The sequence below is a fragment of the Rhamphochromis longiceps genome, linkage group LG1 (genome assembly GCF_057381845.1).
Source record: "Rhamphochromis longiceps isolate RC_006_pf linkage group LG1, R_longiceps_female_GT1.1, whole genome shotgun sequence".
Taxonomy (NCBI): Eukaryota; Metazoa; Chordata; class Actinopteri; order Cichliformes; family Cichlidae; genus Rhamphochromis; species Rhamphochromis longiceps.
This window is the reverse complement of record NC_140557.1, coordinates 40,940,039-40,959,347: the sequence shown is the minus strand read 5'-3', so window position 1 is coordinate 40,959,347 and position 19,309 is coordinate 40,940,039. Positions and strand designations below refer to the sequence as shown.

Here is a 19,309-nt window from a genome sequence, read left to right as displayed (position 1 = left end):
ACTTAACTGAGGACAAATACAATCATACAAAATGACGGAGACAATGGAGTCAAATGAGACAACTTGCCTTTGACCTGTTGGAGCAGACGGCCACGCCCACATCTGAGACCCAGACAATGTTCTGGACAGCCCCTGACCCAGCTACCACGGTCTGGAGTACTGAGCCATCCTGTTGGAAATGGACACACACACACACACACACAGTGTGCCATTCAGTGTCACTATAAACAGCAGCTTCATTCACCAGTGTAATTAAGTGTCATGTGTTCTTTCCATCTACATATTTCCAGTCATCTGTGTGTGTACTTACAGTATTTACATATGAACTATGTGCCTTCATTTCCATCTGTGTGTATATGTATGTTTCTTACCCGCAGGGACCAGATGTTCATGAGGCCTCCCACTCCTCCAGATGCCAGGGCCAGACCATCAGGACTGAAAGCCAGTGTTCTTACTGGAGTGATGTGGCCCTTTAGCTGGAACACACAAACTGCTCCATCTTCTGACCATCGGGTGGACTGCTGCACATCAATGATAGCACATTGAGGTTGAACAACACATTAACTTATTGCTCAAAAATAAAGCAAAAGAAACTCAGCTGCTACTGGATGACTTTGGCTAAAGTGCTTTTACAGTAGAAGTTAAAACACACAAATACCATTAACTTGGGTTTGGCTTCATTCTCCCACCATCCTTCTGAATCAGAGGAACAGGAGTCTGTGAAGTTTGAAATGTCTTGAGGAACAGTCCAGACAGAGACCAGACCATTCTGGCAGCATCTGAAAAGCATAATGACCCATAACAACTTTTTTTCCTCAAAATAATCATTTTGTGTGGAGAAACAACAAAAACGGCAGAAGTGAAATCACAAAACCCAAAACAGAGGGCGCATTCAAGGTCAACGTACACGGCGAACATGCTGAGGGGCTTCGGACTGCATCCAGGCAAGCTGCACCAGGCCACACCATTAACCAAGGAGGGGTGTCTAAGGCTCTGTAGGCAGTGCCAGCCAGAGCCCGTGTCAGAGCAGGAGTCTGGATTGGCCCACAGTTTCACAGTCTCCTCTTTAGCACACGTCAGCAGGATCTGACCCGTTGGACTCCACTTCATGCTGCTGATCGACTCCTGACAAAAAGATTTGGAATCACTGTCAGCTATAAATGTCCATCTAATCCATCTAGCTGACAGTAAAACAGCTCGCTCTTTTTGAAATTTAAATGAAAGAATCACAACATAAACAGAATGATAAAATTACTCCACCTTGTGCGCATCAATGACAACAATGGCTCCTTTATCCAAAGGTTCTTTGGATCCAATCAGCAGCTTTCCATCTGCGTAGCCAACGGCAAAAGGCTTGTCTTCACTGTACCAGGCAATGTGCATTATTGCCACTAAAGGAGAAAAAAACCTTCGGTTTTTCTTTCAGTTACACAAGTAAATATCAAAGATGTGGTTGAACCTGAAATAAAACTCTCATACCGTCTTTCCTGTAGCAGTGTTCCAGCTCTGTGCGGTGCATACCAGAAGAGTCCAGCACCTCGATGAGGCCCAGTGATCCATCCATTCGACCCACCAGCAGCATGTCTTTGGGCTCCCCACACCACAAGGACTCTGCTTCCTCTTCAGGCCAAGTTAGTGCAGACACCCAGTGAGGCTGCACATCCAAAAGCCCTTTACCACCTTGGAGACAATGAAAGCAGATCCATGATGACATTTTGTATAAGATATATCATACTTATATTGACAAATGCCCAAGTATACTTGGTTTTAATGTTCCTTTTAGGTATTTTATATAGTGGTTCTGATGTCTTTCAGCTGTCTGTGAAGGAACATGAGAGCTTCCTGCTTATACAGTTGGACAAACTCCAACACTGCAGTCTTGGAGTGAGCTGTCGTTTCTGTTCTTCCCTGCAGATTCACTGTGAGATGGATGATGACTTTGTTGCCACAATGTATCAACTTCTTTAATGCTGGGCTCACACTGTGCGATTTTTGGCCCATTTTGAGCCGATTTTTGAGTCGTGCGACCGTTTTGGCGATCGGCCCGATTTTGGCCTTCATCGTGCGTCGTGTAGTATACGTGGGGTACCGAGAAGCGATTAACACCTCAGGGTGTCACCGCAGCTTCTCACACTGCTCACGCGCAAACACATAAACGTCGGTGATAAAGACGGAGCAGCACGGCTGTGCAGCGTGTGATCTGGACACAAGCGATGGAGGCACAACTTGTAGAACTTTAGAAAGCTCATCCGAGCCTTTTCGATGTGGCCTCACAAAATTATCACGACCACAACAACCGTGAAAATAGTTGGATTTACATGCTGCTCAGTCACAGCTGCCTGATCATGTTTTTCATTAGCAATTTAGCAAAGTTGATGGTGGTGGTGTGTCTGTGTGAGTGACAGACAGAGAGGGAGAGCGAGCGACAGATTTTCTGTTATAACCTTCATGTTATGGACGCACAGGGTGAGCACTCAGGTCGCATCAGAGCATCGGGCGGTATAGTGTGAGACTCTGCATCGTGACCTATGAACTTCTAACCCCTGCGAGTCAATCGTGCAGTTTGAGCAGGAGCTGAATCGCGCGACTGAAAAAAAAAATCGCACAGTGTCTGCCCGGCATAAGAAAGCATGAACTGCTTCTTTTTATGCAAATGCAAAATTATGTTAAAAAAAAACAGTCAAAAAAGACGAGGAGGTTAAAATTTCAGTGGCCCCCACCTGTAAAACCATTCCTTTTTTCGGGGGTTTGTCTCATTGTTGCCCTTCTAGTGTACCTGCTGATAATTCATTAACACCAAACCAGGTGAAAGTGATTACACCTTCTATTAACCCCAGTAACAGCTCTGGACAGATGGTTCACAAAGCCAGGTGTATGGTGAGGGGCAGAAAATGATGCCTGGAACACATCCGGTGACCATTCAGTTTTATTTTTAATAGAAGACCTCTCATTCATATGCTGCAGGCCTCCGTCACCAGTGATACGAGGTGAGCCACAGATTATAGTGAAACAAGTCCTGCAAAACTCAGTGAAGCTCATCATTAACATATTCAATAACCCCCACAGAAGACTGGACAAAATGAACTCTTTACCATTAACTTGCCAGATGTTGACCATTTTCTCCATGGCAGAGGCGAGATACTTTCCAGTGACACTCCATGCAAGAGGTGACAGGCAAGGATCGCTGGGAGACCCCAAACCAGACATTCCCTCCTCCAAAGAGTCGTCACTAGTGAAAGATAAGATAAAAAAACAAAGTTAGAACTGTATTGAAGTATCTGACACCTTTGGGAGCACTCAAACTTATTTAAAGTCTCATCTAAAAGAACTTTATACAATGATGAAAACTATTTTTTTCTTTTGTAAGGAATGATGTGTGATTCTGTGAAAGAGGCTCATGGGACAGGAGCCTTCAGGACCTGCCTCAGCAAACTGCCAAAGGTCAGGTTGGTTCGATTCCTTGAGAAACGAACCAAAAACATTTGTCCCACAGGGATCGTTAAAAGGCATCTTAATTCTCAAACTGGTAACTGAGTTTCTGATGGAGAAAAAAGATTTATTGGGGGGAAATAAATACAAACTGGACCAATTACAGCAAGATGTCTCTGTTTAGCTGTGTGGGATCCTTAAAAAAAAACCTTACTCCTTATTGAAGACGCAGGTCTGCTGGAGGGTGTACTGGCTCTTGGTTACGTTCCATACTCTGACCGTCCCGTCATTGCCACTGGTAGCCAAAAGGCCTTTCTTACTGCACCAACCACATGTGATGACCTGAAGCAACAAGAGGAGGATTATTTTAACTACCAATCAGAAATGGTGCAAACAACCTCACTGTATAATACAGAGAAAGACCAAACTACCGACCCTGCTCTGGTGAGCCTCTAGTTTGATAAAGGAGCACTTTCGCAGGTCCCCTGCCATGTCAGCAAAAGTCTGCGGACGGTTCTGGTTGTTGTCGCGGTCGTGGGCGGCCAGAGTGCGAACTAATTGCTGAGCACCCCACTGGCGATGCTGCGAGGAAAGCCGTGAGGACAGGCAACAAGCTGCCAGAGCGTTGGCCAGCTCCAGAGGGCCTACAGCGGAAGGATTATGGGAAGGATGGGCATACAAATGCGCAATTAGACCTGCTCGACACGGAACACAAAGTGACAAGAATGCCCGGTGAGTGAAAGAAGGAGCAACGATGAAAAGACACAAAAAGCACAAAAAATGTGAATATACAGAAGAAACTGGCACAAGCAGATGAGTTATGTCACTACTACATGAATTAAACGAATACGTGTATGACTGGTATCAGCACCAGGAAGAACATTTTAGAATAAGCAGAAGAACATAAGAGCATCACAGAATCACTGTTCTTCTGAGTATAAAGTATATTTATGTGAACACAAACCACATTGAAATGACTTTTCTTTAAATATTAAGAAAAAGTAACATCATAATATACCAATATGAGATATAACTTCAAGGTAATCAAGATCAATTCCATGAAGTAAGAGAGAAACAATGACAGACGAAATGACATGGAACGGCCTTTTCCTCAGAGTCTACAAACCTCTTTTCTCCATATCAGCCTTGTCATAAGCAGGTCTCAGTCTGGCCCCTTTATCTGCCAGGAGGGCCACAAGGGCCTGAGTCACCACAAAGTTAGGCGACGTGACCAGCTTGTTCTCCTCAGCCACACCACGCAGAAAGCTGGGCAAGAACTTTCTCTGGATGGGGTCGTCCACCGTTGTCAGATTCATGCCTGTAGCCGCAGAGATCAGGTTCTGGATAAGAAAAGGGGGGAAAAGCATCACATCAATCAACATTTTTAAAGTGCAAGAAAGCTGAAAGGGGAGACGTGGATAATCTGTCTGATGAAATCTGTGCAAAAGTCACAGCTGCACCCCACACCTGCTGCTCAACCTACAAATGCATTTCCTTACTAATGTTGCACCTTTTAATGAGACATAAACAGGCTTTCCTATAGTATAAGATTTATTCATTGTCAAAAAGCATTGTTAAAATAAATAAGTAATCAACCCAACATACATTTCTTTACTTTCTGTGGACTTTATCACACCACCTCTGTATAAACTGATAATGACCAAAAATGTGGATTCATAAGACCTGTTGCTCTAGATTTTCAGACCAGTTCTCATATGAATTAGCAAACCTTAACCTTTTCTCCCAGTTTCCCTTCTTTGGCGATCAAGGATGGCTTCCTGACAGCCACCTTTGCACTGAGACCATTTCTGATGAGGCACTGGCAAACAGCAGATGGATCAACTGAACACCACACCATCTCTTTCTTTGTAGGTCTTTACTGGACTTTTCCTATTTCTTAAAGCTGTGACTTCCCGGTACAGTTCAGTTTACTCCAATTTTTGAAGGACACACTGCACACCACACCAAGACTTTAACTGAACAAACACACACATCCACACATGTGCAATAACACTAAGTGCAATAATCTTTTCTGGCATCGTTGTATTTTTACTCAGTTGTATATAGCATTCGTATTCTATTTTTATCTTATTGTATATTTTTATTCTATTTTATTCTACTGTATATAGTATATTATTTTATTCTATTCTGTACAGCTGTGTACTGTATTTATTCTTATTGTATTCTAATTTTTGCGTCATAACTTTTGCACTGTCCACTTCCTGCTGTGACAAAACAAATTTCCCACGTGTGGGACTAATAAAGGTTATCTTATCTTATATGCTATATATATATATATATATATATATATATATATATATGCTATATATATATATATATGCTATATATATATATATGCTATATATATATATATATATGCTATATATATATATATGCTATATATATATATATATATATGCTATATATATATATATATATATATGCTATATATATGCTATATATATATATATATATATATATATATGCTATATATATATATATATATATATATGCTATATATATATATATATATATATATATATATATATATATATCTATATATATATATCATATATATATATATAGCATATATATATATATAGCATATATATATATATATATATATATATATATATAGCATATATATATATATATATAGCATATATATATATATATATAGCATATATATATATATATATATAGCATATATATATATATATATATAGCATATATATATATATATATATAGCATATATATATATATATATATATATATATATATATATATATATATATATATATATATATATATATATATATATAGCATTAAAAAAAAAAAGACTTTTTTATCCATGTCAAACTATGTCATCTTTGGCATTTTTTGCAGACTCGTATAAAAGAAATCACATTAAATTAGGTGCTACAGGCTGCTGGTAGCAAAGTACCTAAAGATAAAAAGGGGTTCTGTTCAAGTTGTCAGTTACTGCATGTGTAGATTTCCACATACGGTATTTGAGAGAATAAAACTTCGATGTAATGGTATGTTTGACAAGGAATCTTTTCCTTTTGGACTGAACAAATTTGGGGAATCTCATCACCCAGTGACTGTGTTTTCAATATCTAAGCTGAAAATCAAATCAGTCATCAGGGAGATACTGGGGTGATGATACTTTACCTGAGTGCACAACTGAACTAGCAGCTTGGCAGCATTGGGACTGTTGGAGGCAAGACAGCCCACTGCTGTGCTGAGGTAAGCCAGGCAGGAGATGGGTTTGCTCGTCTTGGTGGCCCCACGGGGCCTTTCAGCATGGCCTGGGCCTGTGGACGAACTGGTGGAAAGACCAGCTCGGCCCGCTGCCGCCAGGCACATCAGCCTGACTAGAGTCCTAATGTCAGTCAAACCAAGGGACTCTAGACCTGCTGCGAGGCTGCAGCTTGATCCGCTGAATGTGTGGAAGGAGAGAAGAGAGAAAAACTAACTTATTGTTCTGGTTTCTGTTTACCTGTCAAACACAATTCATAAATATTTAAATTAATATTTTATCTATGAATACACAACCTCATCCAAAGGGTTGAAATAGATGTACTGTTGGTATTATGAATACTCTCACGGCATGATTATTCACATAATATCATATTTATTGACAATCCCACCCAGGAACATAATGAATTTCTGAATTCTAAAAAAAGCTTGTGTACCTTATTTAGGCTAAAAAAGTATTTCCAGCAGATACAAAAGGCTACCTGACGGATAGCAGGGACAAGGCTCTCATCACCATTGTCCTGGCCAGCAGCACCTGAGCTGCAGCGGTCACCCTCCTCAGTGCCATCACTCGGTCATGGGGGTTCTGTAGGGCTGCTGCCTGCTCACCGAGGGTCACCCTACCAGAAGAACTCTTGTCCACTGAGGTCTGACAGCCTGAACACACAAACACACACTCAGTTTACTGCCACTACAGTCACAAACACCCAACTTATAAAGATAAGGGGCCAAGTTTGCTTGACTGTACCAGGGCGAAACGCTCTAATGGCATTAAAACGACTTTCATGTGAAGACTGAAATTAAAAGGTGTGGACACAGTTATTTTTGTGACCTCACATCTGATCTGATGGTGAATTCGTGTGTTTTTTTTCTTCGTATCTCAGGTTAGATCCCTGCAAAGTATTTTGTGTTTAACGGCAGACCTGTCTGTAATAAAATCCTGCACTTCACCCTAGCATCATCCACATAGTCACCACACAGTTTTTAAGGAAAGAGTTTGGCCTTATATCAGGACATGTTGGTTCTATTTTAGCTGGTTCATTGATCTGAACTGCTTTGCTGCCCAGGAGAGGAACACATCCCCTACACGGTAATTACTGATGTTTTCTAACCTATCTGTAGTAAAGTCTCCTCCATGCTGTTGGTTGCCGTCACCATGGCAATAGAGGCTCCCAACGGGTCACTATCTAGAAACTGGACAGCCTCGGGGACAATCCTGCGCTCGCTCAGACCCAAAGGGCCAGCCAAAAGCTCAAACTCCTCCTCCCCTGTCAACTTCTCATCTTCATCGACGTCCAGCATGTCCCAATCCTCTGCAAGACCGAAAGACAACAGAGTTTAAAATTGAAGGAAAATTCTAAATCTGTTGTGTCAGTTCAACGCATCACATCCACAGTCACCGTGCGTTACCTTCATAAACACTGTCTTGCTTTCCCAGAAGGTCGGGAGCCTGTCCCTTGTATCTGAAGTCACACCACAAAATAAAATCACACAAAGATTCTAATATAATATAAATAAGTGCAGAAATATTTTTTATTATCGTGCTTTTCAATAGATTTTCCCCCTAATTTAAAACATCATTTCATTGCAGAAGTGTAAAAATCTAATCAACTTCCTGTTGCTTTGTCGGCTGTCACACACAGGAGTGCACACCTTTCCACAATGGGGACTTTGGCTTTGCTTTTGATTGCCAAGTACTTCTCTCTGCAGCCGCCACACAGCAGATAGTAGGGGTTTCCACTCCCACACTCCCCACCGAACCAGCCATCCACGTAGGAGCCGTTGCTGCGGTAGCCTTGCCGGTTGGCGCTGCGCCCACAGCCCGGGTGGCTCTTCTTCATGTGCTGATTGAAATTGGCCACGTTGGCCTCACACAGCTCGCACACTACCACTTCATCTCGATCGTCTGTCTCACACACGTGCTGTGAGTTGATGTACAACAGACACGAAGATGTTTTAGAGAAACAATACACATTCATGCAATCTAATCTGAACCTCTGACAGATATGAATGAGCAGCCAGTTATCAGTACTGAGAATAAAGATCGAGTTATCCAAAACATGAATTTCATTAGTTGCATGATTTAAAGTTTCAGGGGCAAAGTCCTAATGCAGGAAGATTTCATGGGTAATGTTTAACCAAACAAATGGGTTTATTTCAACGTGCATGTAAGTTTACTCGACGCAATAAGTGATGAAGCGAAACCGCAGAACCGTGATGGCAGCTCTAAAGTCACACACCCATGTTGGCCAATCCAGTACCTCCGGGATCCACATTCCCAGAATGTCAGTGTCACTAGCGAGGTCTTGGCCAAACATGGCCTCCATGGTCTCCTCATCAAGGTCCATCTCCAGCTCTTCATCCAGGTTGAAGTCATAGAGTGCACCTGGGTCTTGTTGCTGCTGTAAGGACGAGACCTCCCGACGTGACTGGCTGTGGTGGGCCTGCACTGAGCGGTACAGTCCAGCTACAAAAGAATCAACGTTTCCCATGAGCTTCTGAGCGGAAGATAAACGTTCACTGTCTTGTAAAGAAAGGTAGGATATACACTTGTGAAATATTCTCACCAGCACGAGCCAGCAGTGTGCGTGCAGCCAGGTCAAAGCGGTGTTTCCTGCCCGCAGCAGAGCGGCCTCTGAGTGGGGCACTGCTGGATGCAGATGCATTGTCCTGCTCCAGACCTTCAGGACTAGAAGACAAAGTATACACACTTTAGAGTATTCATAGTCGCAGAGTAGCTGACATTTTGCAGAAAAAGAAACACACTCGATAAACACGTCATCTCATCTCGTGTCAGGGAAGTAGGCTGGGCACCTCTGTTCTGTGTTGGGGTGACTCTCAGTACTTTCCATTTCTCAATTGGGAGGGTTGTAAAAGCACCACAGACCTACATTCTCTAACTTCAGACACAGCAGAATTTTTTGTCGTCAGTTGAATTAAACAGTGAGTTTAAGTTTCAAACAAGAGAAAATGCATCTATGTGAGCGAGCTCTAAATACTTAGAGCAGCTTGGCCATAAATATCACGCTAAGTTTTAATGATTAAAAAAAAAACAACAACACTTGGGTGCAAAAATGTGAAATTACTTTGGATTTTCTCTCATCTACACAGGTTTAAAAGGAAACGTACTCCCTCAAATATATACATACACATTACTAATATTGGTTAGATGAGCCTTAGCAAGACCAGATGCTTTTGGTGACCATAGACAACTTTCTGACACGATTATAACTAGGGCTGCTCGATATAACGATATATATCGGATGATGATATGAAAACGTCTGTCGTGGTGTCTCAAAATAAACTGTTTACAGTAATATTTTGTCATGGTTCTGATGGACACTGTAGTGGCTGTATTCATTTCTTAAAGTTCTCTCTTTCTCTTCTATTTAATATAACCACACTACGGACGGACAAGCGCCTGTTTTTATGCGTTGTCATTAGCAACAACGACGGTAACAGCATCGCATGGCTCCGCCATCCGTTTGATTATTTTCCGCATAAACCTTTCAAAATAAAGCTGAAGATCCTGTCGAGATTTTTCAAAATAAACTGAATTATGTGAAATAGCATGCAGAGTGTTTACAGACGAGAAGCTAAAAAGAGCCGTCAGGTGCTAAAAAATAAACCTTAGAACAGGCCGTGTATAAATACTCACAAAGAAAATTGCGGCCGTTTCAACTTATGTAACACTCGACTCCAGCTACACGACGCCCAGCTGGAAACACTTCACGCAAGTTGAGTTGCTCGAGATTCACAGAATTTACAGAAAATGTAAAATTTTGTGATACATGTCGCTGTCGGGACATGAGACAATAAATGAGATTTTGGTCATATCGCACAGCCCTAATTATAATTGGATATTTGACGCTGTTCTTCACAGAACAGTTCATTTAATTGAATCGATTTCTCAGCCTCGCCCGTCGGGCTATATGATAACCCAACGGGCGGGGCTGAGATAGATTTTGGTCGCCCGACCGGAGATATCACTAGCTCCGGGACATCGGGCTAGCGATTTTGCGAGCCCTGTTTTGTGTTTTTTCACTTTAAATTGGTTTAAAAGGAAAAAGCTGAAAATTTAAATAGTTAAAAGTTGAAATGTGAATAGTTTTTTTATTATACAATTTATTTATTACATTTTATGTGGCGTGAATAAATAAAAGTATAGTTACAGTGGCCCCTACAGACAAAACACGTACAAACTCCAAAACACATACAAAACACAACAGAAGTGCTCCAGGATGCTAGGGGGCAGTGTTGAGCTTTTGTTACTTAGTGGCTACACAAGCCAGGAAGTACCAACGACCGGATTTGGTGTGTGGTAGTAACAGGTAAATGAATTTTAAATTATTTGACTATATATGAATGCTTGTGTATAAATACACAAACAATACACATATGCTTTCAATTGTGTAATTTAAGTGATCTAGTAGCTCTGCTTTGGAAGTTCAGTTAAAACTAGAAATGTGTTTTGGAGTTTGTACGTGCTTTGTCTCTAGGGGTCACCACATTTATTTATATATAAACATATATAAATAAAACCACTTTCTTTTTTTACATTAGTACTTCCTTTTGTGCGTAATTTTATATTATTGTTAATAATAAATTAATTAAAGCAACAAAATAACCCGAAGAGCCGGTTGGGAGCCGAAAGAGCCGGTTCTCCAAAAAGAGCCAGAAATCCCATCAGTATTTCTTAGATCTTCACGGAGTTCCTTGGACTTTTCCATTTTTATATCGAAAGGGCGAAGCTATCAGTTGTCAATCATGATCAATAATAAGGAATGAATAGGCTACTAGTTAAAAGACTCAGTTGAATGTATGTTTGATCCTGTGTGGATTGGAGAAAATCCCAAATAAATTCAAATTTGTGGACCCAGTTTTTTTTAATTCATTAAAGACGCCTGGAATAAGAGCAGTTACTGTGACATACATGTCCATGATGAGTGTATGTAAACTTCTAACCACAACTTTTAAACATTACTTATCCTACTACTACTCTACTTAATTACTGTTGTAATTAAAATGCAACACGCTGCGAGCAATGAGCATCCTGTTGTACCTTTCGCTGAAACCTTCCTCCACTTCGGAAGTGTCTGCGCTGGCTATGACCCCGGGAGAGCACAGATATGAGTTTTTATCCAGAGACTTGGCTCCAGTGATTGCTGTGGCACCAGGACAGGACGAGTCGGGGGCTTCACCGCTGACACCGCCGCCTCTGGCGTGGGGCTCATCGTGCTCATCCTCCGTTCCTGGATGTTCGATCATCCACATGGCTAGCACGGTGATGTTCTGAGCATCTACCTCTCCTCGAGCACCTGGGATAAAAACATATAACAGGTCGACTATTTGTAGGGGAAATCTTGTTATGCCACGTCACAGACACGTAATGACGCACAGAAGCTTTGTTACACAGGATGAATTGGTAGGGAGCATTCTGAGAACATTCAAGATTTTAGGTAGAAAAAATAAGTCAACATCTTGATTATTCCTGGAATATAATCTTTTTACCCTGACTTCATGTATTTGTAAATGGACAACAATGGGCCGGTTACTGCAGATAGACTGACCAGTGGCTTCCAGAGCTTTAGTGATCTGGCGCAGGGAGAAGCCCATCTCCAACAGAGGCACAGCAATCGCAGGTGGAGGGGGAGACGTGGACAGTCTGCTGCTGGGGTCCGACAGGGCTGAAGGAAACAACAATGACATCATCATCATCGGGGTCAGGCGGCTGAATACAGTATCAAAAGATGAAAAAAGTAAAACGGAATTATATTAAAATATCTGTTTGTGTTTTCTATTTTTTCAACTTTTCCATAATGGATAAGGTCCAAGCTTTCCACAGGCCAACCAAAGAATACTCCTTGCAGTTTGGCATACTTACAGGTACCTGTTCTGTTCTGTGGTCTGGAGGGCTGGGAGTCCGGAGAGGTGAGGCTCTGTCTGCGGCCAACCTCGTCTGACGGAGAGGTCGGTAGGGATGACACTGGAGGAGTCTGGGCTCGACGTGTCGGAACAAGAGTGGTGGTGGGGTAACTGGAGAACATTTGCCTGCAGGTGGATTCAAATAATCATCTGGCTTTAATCCCACACGGAAACAAGGCTACTCGTTAGCACTAGCTAAATAACAATATGTGCCATCTGACCTCAGGAGGCTGAGAGGCATGACTCCTGGAGACTCCGAGGCAGGGGCGGTCTCTGTATCAGTGACAGGTGTGGTAGCCGTGGTAGTGTCCTCCAGTGAGGAGCTCATAAAGGAGGTGGTGCTGGAAGCTGACGGACTGGTGGTGACGGGGGTTTGTGCCAACTGTTCCCCCTCTGTAACTTCCCCCTCACCTTCAGGTTCACTTCTCACACCTGTGAAAGAGATAAAAAAATGATCATTTGTAGCTTTATTCTATGTGGCTTGATTATAAACTGGACTCTGAACTGAAACTATCTGCATGTTCTCACCAGCCTTTGCTTTCCCACCACTAGGCTCCTCCAACAACCCATTTACAACCAGCTTGTAGATCATAGCCTGCGCCCTCTCCAGGTCTGCCAGTCCCAGGGCTCGCTTGATGGGGGAGCGCATTACTGCCCGCTTCACCATGTGACGCATGAGGAACTGCAGAGCTGCCCGCATCTCCACCTCGTCCTGGTATACTGGTGAGGTGGCAGCTGGGTTTCCACTGGTGCAGGTGTTCAGATCAGCGTTGTGCCCACTGGGGGTTGCTTCTGGTAACACCTGGAGGTCAGGACAGAACTGGTGGTTAGAAATCTCGTAATATTTAACTGAGATCTGTTTTTGATTTCACCAACTTCAGACAATGTATTTACATATGTACTTAACATACTTTACACATGGTGCAAACAACCAGAAACGTTCACATTTCTGTAGAAGTCAAAGATTTCCTGTAAGAATTCCTGTGAACTGCACAGCACGCCAAGTGCATGGACTGCTACAGCTTAAGTAAACGTACTCGGCAGGCTTCTTTACCTTTGGTATGAGGAGCAGCTCAGCATACTTGCTGCAGCTCAGCAGCGCGCTGAGGGTCTTCATAGCTCCCAGGTAGAGGTAGGACAGCTGCACAGCATGGATCTCTGACTGAGTGGTGATGGAGGAAGGAGAGGGCTCGTGACTGCGGCAGCCATGATCATGGCCTTTCTTCCTGTTCCCATCAGCAGGAGCAGGAGCAGTGAAAAGGGTTTCATTCGCACCTACCCCGCCCCCAGCCACAGAGGAGATCTCACTCTCTGACTTTGAGTTGGGCGCCACGTGTGCTTTCACCTCATCGAGGCTGTGGGACACTCGTAGGTCAGAGGTTGTGGCAGCCGAAGGGGCTCCAACGTTATCTTTTGAGTCGTTACGGTTGTGCCCTTCGCCGTCGGTTTTCTCCTCGCCGCCGGTCGGCTCGTGCCCAGTAGAGGGTGTGTTGCGGTGCTTCTTCTCGTGGCGTCGGGCGCTGAGCTTTGTTGTAGTATCCTCGTGAATGCTGGTAAGGTAGGTGAGGTCCAACAACAAGGAGGCAGTGAGGCCACGGAAACGGGCCACATCAAAGGGCAAAGGCTCGCACGGGTCCAGGTTGTACAATGGAGTGTCACTAGGTGACCAGAAAGTTGGGAAGCTTTAATAGAAGGGAGTGGAGAGTGAAAAGAGACAAGGGAAGGAAACACAAAGTGAGGGAAAGGGTAGGAGAGAAAAGGCACAGCATGCGAGACAAATAAAAAGGTGCATTATGTGGGTATCACACGTGACCATCCCAGAAGAATGTATGGACGATGAGTCAAAAGCCGAAGTCAAGATGTGAAAGAGTAAAACGGAGCAAAGGAAAACAGAGGGTGACATGATGATTTCAAAGGAGGACACGGCAGAAAACATGAAGACACATCCAGAAATCACATCCAGCTCCATCTGTGATGTCGACACGTTCCAGTAGACACGTGTTCTTCAGCAACACGAACACGTGTCTAGAGGACAGCTCGTTTCACATGCCGTGCAAAGTGATGTTACTCTTTTTTAACCCCTGAAGTCATTATTCCAGAGAAACAGAACAACGGTTGCAGTCTAAGCCTTAACCTCCTAAGACCCGAACTCTTTCATGGCATACATTCTTAACTTCTTCTGCTATTTGGGCTGTTTGGGACCTGATGAATGTAAAATCTTGCTCTCTAAGCGCCTGATATCCACATATGAGGGCATTCGTTTTGCATTTCGATAGAACGGTGGCAGTGTAACGTCCTCGTAAGTGGATATCAGGCCCTTGTAGAGCAATATTTAGTATTGTGGTCTAGACAACCCAAAATGTGATGTCCACATATGTGGATGCCAGGTCCTAGGGGGTAGAAGTCACTCAGCACTTTGTCTTACGTCTTTAGTATGTCCTAAACATATATGCTTTACATTTAATAAGAATAAGCCAGTAAACAGCAGAAAACTTTTCATTCGATACCTGATAGTGACCTCGGCTTCATCCCACTGCACCTTAGCTGAGGTACTGCCTTCCTTCGTCACACCCAGCAGAGTAGCATGCCTCCCGGTCTGTTTGTGCACACATCTGCCTCCGACCCGAAGTCCTGCGTCCGCCCCCCCGATCACTGCCAGGACAGGCCACACCTCTGTGCAGAGGGTTCTCAAGTGGTGCTCCGACAGTTCCCCCAAGCCGTGCTGCCGTCCGTGGCGACCTTTCTCCTCATCTGTCCGTGTGGGCGTCTCCTGGCTTTCTCTCTGAGTGTCGTGCTCCTCGCGGCTCTGCACCGAGCGGCTCTTTTTCAGCCTCTGTCCTAGGCCGCCGCCAGAAGCGCCAGCTGACTCTCTAAAGCACAGTTTGATTTTGTGAAGTCGTTCAGTCATAGTCTTGTTTATGCGAGGGGTCCAGTGGTCAGTGCGATGTAGGATGCGGATCAGCTGTATGGTGGCTTCAGCCAGCACTGTGGCCACAGGGCTGCAGACAGGATCCCCAGGTAAGAGGTCTCGCGGTGTTCCCCTCATTTGCATGTCACATATCTTAACCTAGAGACCGAAGATAAAGACAAAACATATACAGTAACTAACATATACTCAGAAACAGATTCTTTTAGGTGATTTCAGGTGTTTTAAGTGTTTAATCAACGGTTGTTAGATGAATGTAGATACAAACAAGTGTCTGAGTAGTCAAAAATCCATAATGTAAATTTGACTATTCGCAAATCAACAATTCTCTTTTTGGGTCTCTCGCAAAGATCCAAAGCTGACAGACCTCATCAATAAAAGATTTCATTTCATGTCGATGACATGTGCTAATTACTTGTGATTGGTGGACAATATTAGCCTACATGCAGGCACATGAAACAGCGTCATGTGTCACATTAGTTTTGCACTGCACGATAAAAAGATCTAACGACTTTAAAACTGTTTATTTACTGTTTAATTACTTTTTATAGTGAAGATGAAAACACACATTACAACATGTGAAATGACTTCACAGATATCTTAAATGAATATTTCCATTAATTAATTCAACACTCAGCCTCAAAGAGTGAATGTTCAAAAGGACGGACTCAGTCCAGCCACCTACCTTCTCTCCTGGATTACTGCTGTAGAACATCACACAGGGATAGAGCTCCGTGGCATCCACGTCCTCAAAGGCCAACTTGGGCTCCTTTGGAATCAAACGTTGATAGTTAGAGAAAGAACTATTGATTTCTAACAGGAGTCTAACTAAAGTCTTTTCACTTGCACGAATAACTGACTGCTCTCCTTTTTCACCCCTCACCTCTCCGTTCTTGCCAAAGGAGACCGTTCTTGCTTCCATATCCAGAACGCAGGTGATGAAATCTCCCTGAGTAAAGCTGCTAAGCGTCAGCGTTTGCTCCCCGTTATGATAGAGGTTTCCGCTATACGCTCGGTACAGCCACATATCCGATGTGGTGCGATGGTTGAAGTCGTGCACGGGCCATCGTGACACACCCACGCATGTCCCCTCGTTGCCTCGATTCTCCTTCACAATGTAGAACTACGGGTGACAACAAACAAACTCTGAAACACGTAGGGAGCAAAATAAAAACAAAGGCCACCTCTCCCACCTCTGTGTTACTGATATTTAAAAACAAAACTATGCTTTATTATTATATAAGGAAATCGAGCAGAAAAATTGACTAAAAACAATATTAATCTTCTTTTTTGAGTGTTCTCCAACCAGTGTTGGGGAGTGTTGGGTCTGCGCCTCAGCAGACCCGCTGGTTCAGAGACTTATTCCCGTTAACGAAGCAAGACGAACAGCTCGACCAGTTCTTCACACGCTAGCTTCCCTGCAGCCTTTTATTTCTGTGACACACAGTTTACACAAACAGTTACTTTGTTGAAATAAGTGGATTACACGGCGGTCTCTTCCTGTTTCATATGTTAGGCTATGGCCTCTCTGTTTTTGGTGATTCCACGCCGGTGGAAACCCAAACAAACACACATTAAGAGGATCTAATTCCTGTGTCTCGATCTCACTGCCCATGTCACCTCTACTTGCGGCCGCATAATGACGTGAAGAAATGTTTTTAAAAATTATTGTTCAATAAATGATTAAATATGAAGGCAATAAGAGAGTGTTACAGGCATCGCCCTAAAGCATGCAGCCTGATGGGCAGTGTAGTCCGTGCTGCAGGGAGAATGGACGGCCATACCTGTGATGTGTCTGTGAGCGAGGAGGGAGAAAAAGGAAAAGTACGAGCTGTCACCGAGCAGAAACGGGAGCTGGAAGCATGTAAATATAATAATAACCACTGCAGCCTGACGAGCCCAGCTGTAAGTAAGCTGTTAAGACTCGACTGTACACCGTGTTCGTGTTTTCCTCCGAAACAATAAGCTCCGTTGCAGCAGCCTTTCAACGCCTCTCTCTGTCTCCCACTAGCAAAGTTGACCCAGACAACAAAGTAAAGCTAGTTTTCAGCTACGAGCCCGACACGAACCCGACGTATCAGCCAGAGGTCCCTTTACTACGGTTCGGAGCCGCGGACCTGTTTTATATACGCGAGGAATAGTTTTCTATATGAGATCGCTGCAAAAAGTGCAGCCTTACCTAAAGTCCACCTACTGTTACTCATTTATATTAAGGTTTAAACATCTAGTTGGTGTTGGTGTGGAGAGTAGCCTTCAGTAATAGTAATAAATCACACAGCAGTAGTGCATTCATGTAGTTGTAAAAAGCATGATAATATATTAAGTAATTCAAAGTATTCAGAATACGTTACTCTCATTGAGTAACGTAATGGAATACGTTACAAAATACATTTTGGGGCATGTAATCTGTAATCTGTAGTGGAATACATTTTAAAAGTAACCTTCCCAACACTGCCTCCAAGTAATAATGAGCCAATGAGAAAAATACTGTACCTTCCACTGGTAGCATCCAGAGGAGATGCCAGTCGAGGCCAGGCCGTAGCCTTTACCCCCGCTGCCGTGTGTCAGCCCCTGACTGTTTTCCACTACACAACACTGAGCCTTTTCTGGGTCAAAGGAAATTTCCTGAATGGGAAGGTTCTCATCTTCCTCCTCTGTATCTCCCTGTGAATTCAAGCAGCTGTCAGCTACATAAACAAATAAAGATAAAGATACATCCACAGCTAGGTGATCCTGCACACCTGTAGTTTAAGCTCCTGAACTTTTTCTTTAATCTGGATCGAGTGTTTGGTTTGAGCAATGGGACCTTCCCACATGCAGTCAGACAGCAGGGAGAAGAGCCGTTCAATGACCTAGAGGACAAGAAAATATTAAAGCTGGCGGACTGACGACAGTCATGTAGGGCAAACTGAGGACTTGCACAGAGAAACTATTAGCACCTGTGTCATTTGGTCATCTTCCATGCTAGCCTCGCAGGCAGGCAGGACAGCCTCCAAAACATGAAGAGCCAGGAGCCGAGTTCTCAAGTTTCCCACCAGAGGAACACCTACATTTAATAACCAGAGGAAACGTCATTTTCACTTATGTTTATATTTGAGAAAGCACCATACACGATAGTAGCTTCTCGTACCTGAGCAGCACTTCTGCGCTGCAATGTTCAGCAGCACCTCAGTCCATTTGGGGGATGCCATCTTGGACTGGATGGCCTTGGAGGACACCACCCTCCTTAGGAAGACCAAGAAGTCACCGAGGTGCAGTTCGGCTGTATGCTGTTTGCGCAGCAACGCTGAAAATCAACAGAATTGCAATAAGTATAATAACAGGTTGCACTTATACAAACACAAAAACGGACTTTCTTTGAAGCAAATACTGTTCACACCACATCATCTAAACCTCATGCAAAAGTGCATCACTCATGTGAGTGTTGCTAAGTCAATGACTTATACATCTCAAGATTTAAAGAAAATAAACAAGCTTTAAACAAACACAGAGATGTAATGACAACAAACGCGAGTTTCACCTCTGAAGTCTTTCCTTTCAGAGTCGGCGCTGTCCTCATGTTTGCCATCTTCCTGCTCTTTTCCAGCATGAAGGAGACTAACTCCTGCCTGAGATAACAGGTTTTTCAGCTGACTGCAAAGCAGGTCCAGCAGTGACTGGACAACCTTGGGACTCAATTTGTCTGCATATGTTCTGCAAACACAAGGAAAGACACTGGTGTTGCACTGCTTCTGATTTACCAATTCCTCTACTGCACCTTGTTGAGC

At 43.3% G+C, this 19,309-nt stretch overlaps 1 protein-coding gene across 8 annotated transcripts in view; it reads right to left on the bottom strand.

Annotated features, from left to right (window-relative positions):
* Positions 1 to 19,309, bottom strand: part of herc1 (HECT and RLD domain containing E3 ubiquitin protein ligase family member 1) — a 98,681-nt gene that overhangs the window by 25,796 nt on the left and 53,576 nt on the right. For 3 of the 8 annotated variants that reach the window (XM_085409128.1, XM_085409157.1, XM_085409148.1), the window contains exons 30-60: positions 19,063 to 19,235; positions 18,673 to 18,828; positions 18,482 to 18,588; positions 18,284 to 18,394; positions 18,036 to 18,206; positions 16,426 to 16,665; positions 16,228 to 16,311; positions 15,124 to 15,683; positions 13,671 to 14,298; positions 13,145 to 13,418; positions 12,838 to 13,048; positions 12,576 to 12,742; positions 12,262 to 12,378; positions 11,754 to 12,009; positions 9,259 to 9,380; positions 8,932 to 9,158; positions 8,345 to 8,613; positions 8,102 to 8,154; positions 7,804 to 8,004; positions 7,174 to 7,348; positions 6,605 to 6,872; positions 4,556 to 4,769; positions 3,865 to 4,124; positions 3,644 to 3,771; positions 3,093 to 3,229; positions 1,480 to 1,680; positions 1,261 to 1,391; positions 908 to 1,125; positions 659 to 779; positions 372 to 521; positions 68 to 169 (exon numbers count right to left, since the gene is read on the bottom strand). In XM_085409128.1, coding sequence (XP_085265254.1) covers positions 68 to 169; positions 372 to 521; positions 659 to 779; positions 908 to 1,125; positions 1,261 to 1,391; positions 1,480 to 1,680; positions 3,093 to 3,229; positions 3,644 to 3,771; positions 3,865 to 4,124; positions 4,556 to 4,769; positions 6,605 to 6,872; positions 7,174 to 7,348; positions 7,804 to 8,004; positions 8,102 to 8,154; positions 8,345 to 8,613; positions 8,932 to 9,158; positions 9,259 to 9,380; positions 11,754 to 12,009; positions 12,262 to 12,378; positions 12,576 to 12,742; positions 12,838 to 13,048; positions 13,145 to 13,418; positions 13,671 to 14,298; positions 15,124 to 15,683; positions 16,228 to 16,311; positions 16,426 to 16,665; positions 18,036 to 18,206; positions 18,284 to 18,394; positions 18,482 to 18,588; positions 18,673 to 18,828; positions 19,063 to 19,235 — 6,232 coding nt within the window. The remainder of the gene's footprint in view (positions 1 to 67; positions 170 to 371; positions 522 to 658; positions 780 to 907; positions 1,126 to 1,260; positions 1,392 to 1,479; positions 1,681 to 3,092; positions 3,230 to 3,643; positions 3,772 to 3,864; positions 4,125 to 4,555; positions 4,770 to 6,604; positions 6,873 to 7,173; positions 7,349 to 7,803; positions 8,005 to 8,101; positions 8,155 to 8,344; positions 8,614 to 8,931; positions 9,159 to 9,258; positions 9,381 to 11,753; positions 12,010 to 12,261; positions 12,379 to 12,575; positions 12,743 to 12,837; positions 13,049 to 13,144; positions 13,419 to 13,670; positions 14,299 to 15,123; positions 15,684 to 16,227; positions 16,312 to 16,425; positions 16,666 to 18,035; positions 18,207 to 18,283; positions 18,395 to 18,481; positions 18,589 to 18,672; positions 18,829 to 19,062; positions 19,236 to 19,309) is intronic. The other 5 variants (XM_085409154.1, XM_085409138.1, XM_085409181.1 and 2 more) reach the window with 5 other exon arrangements.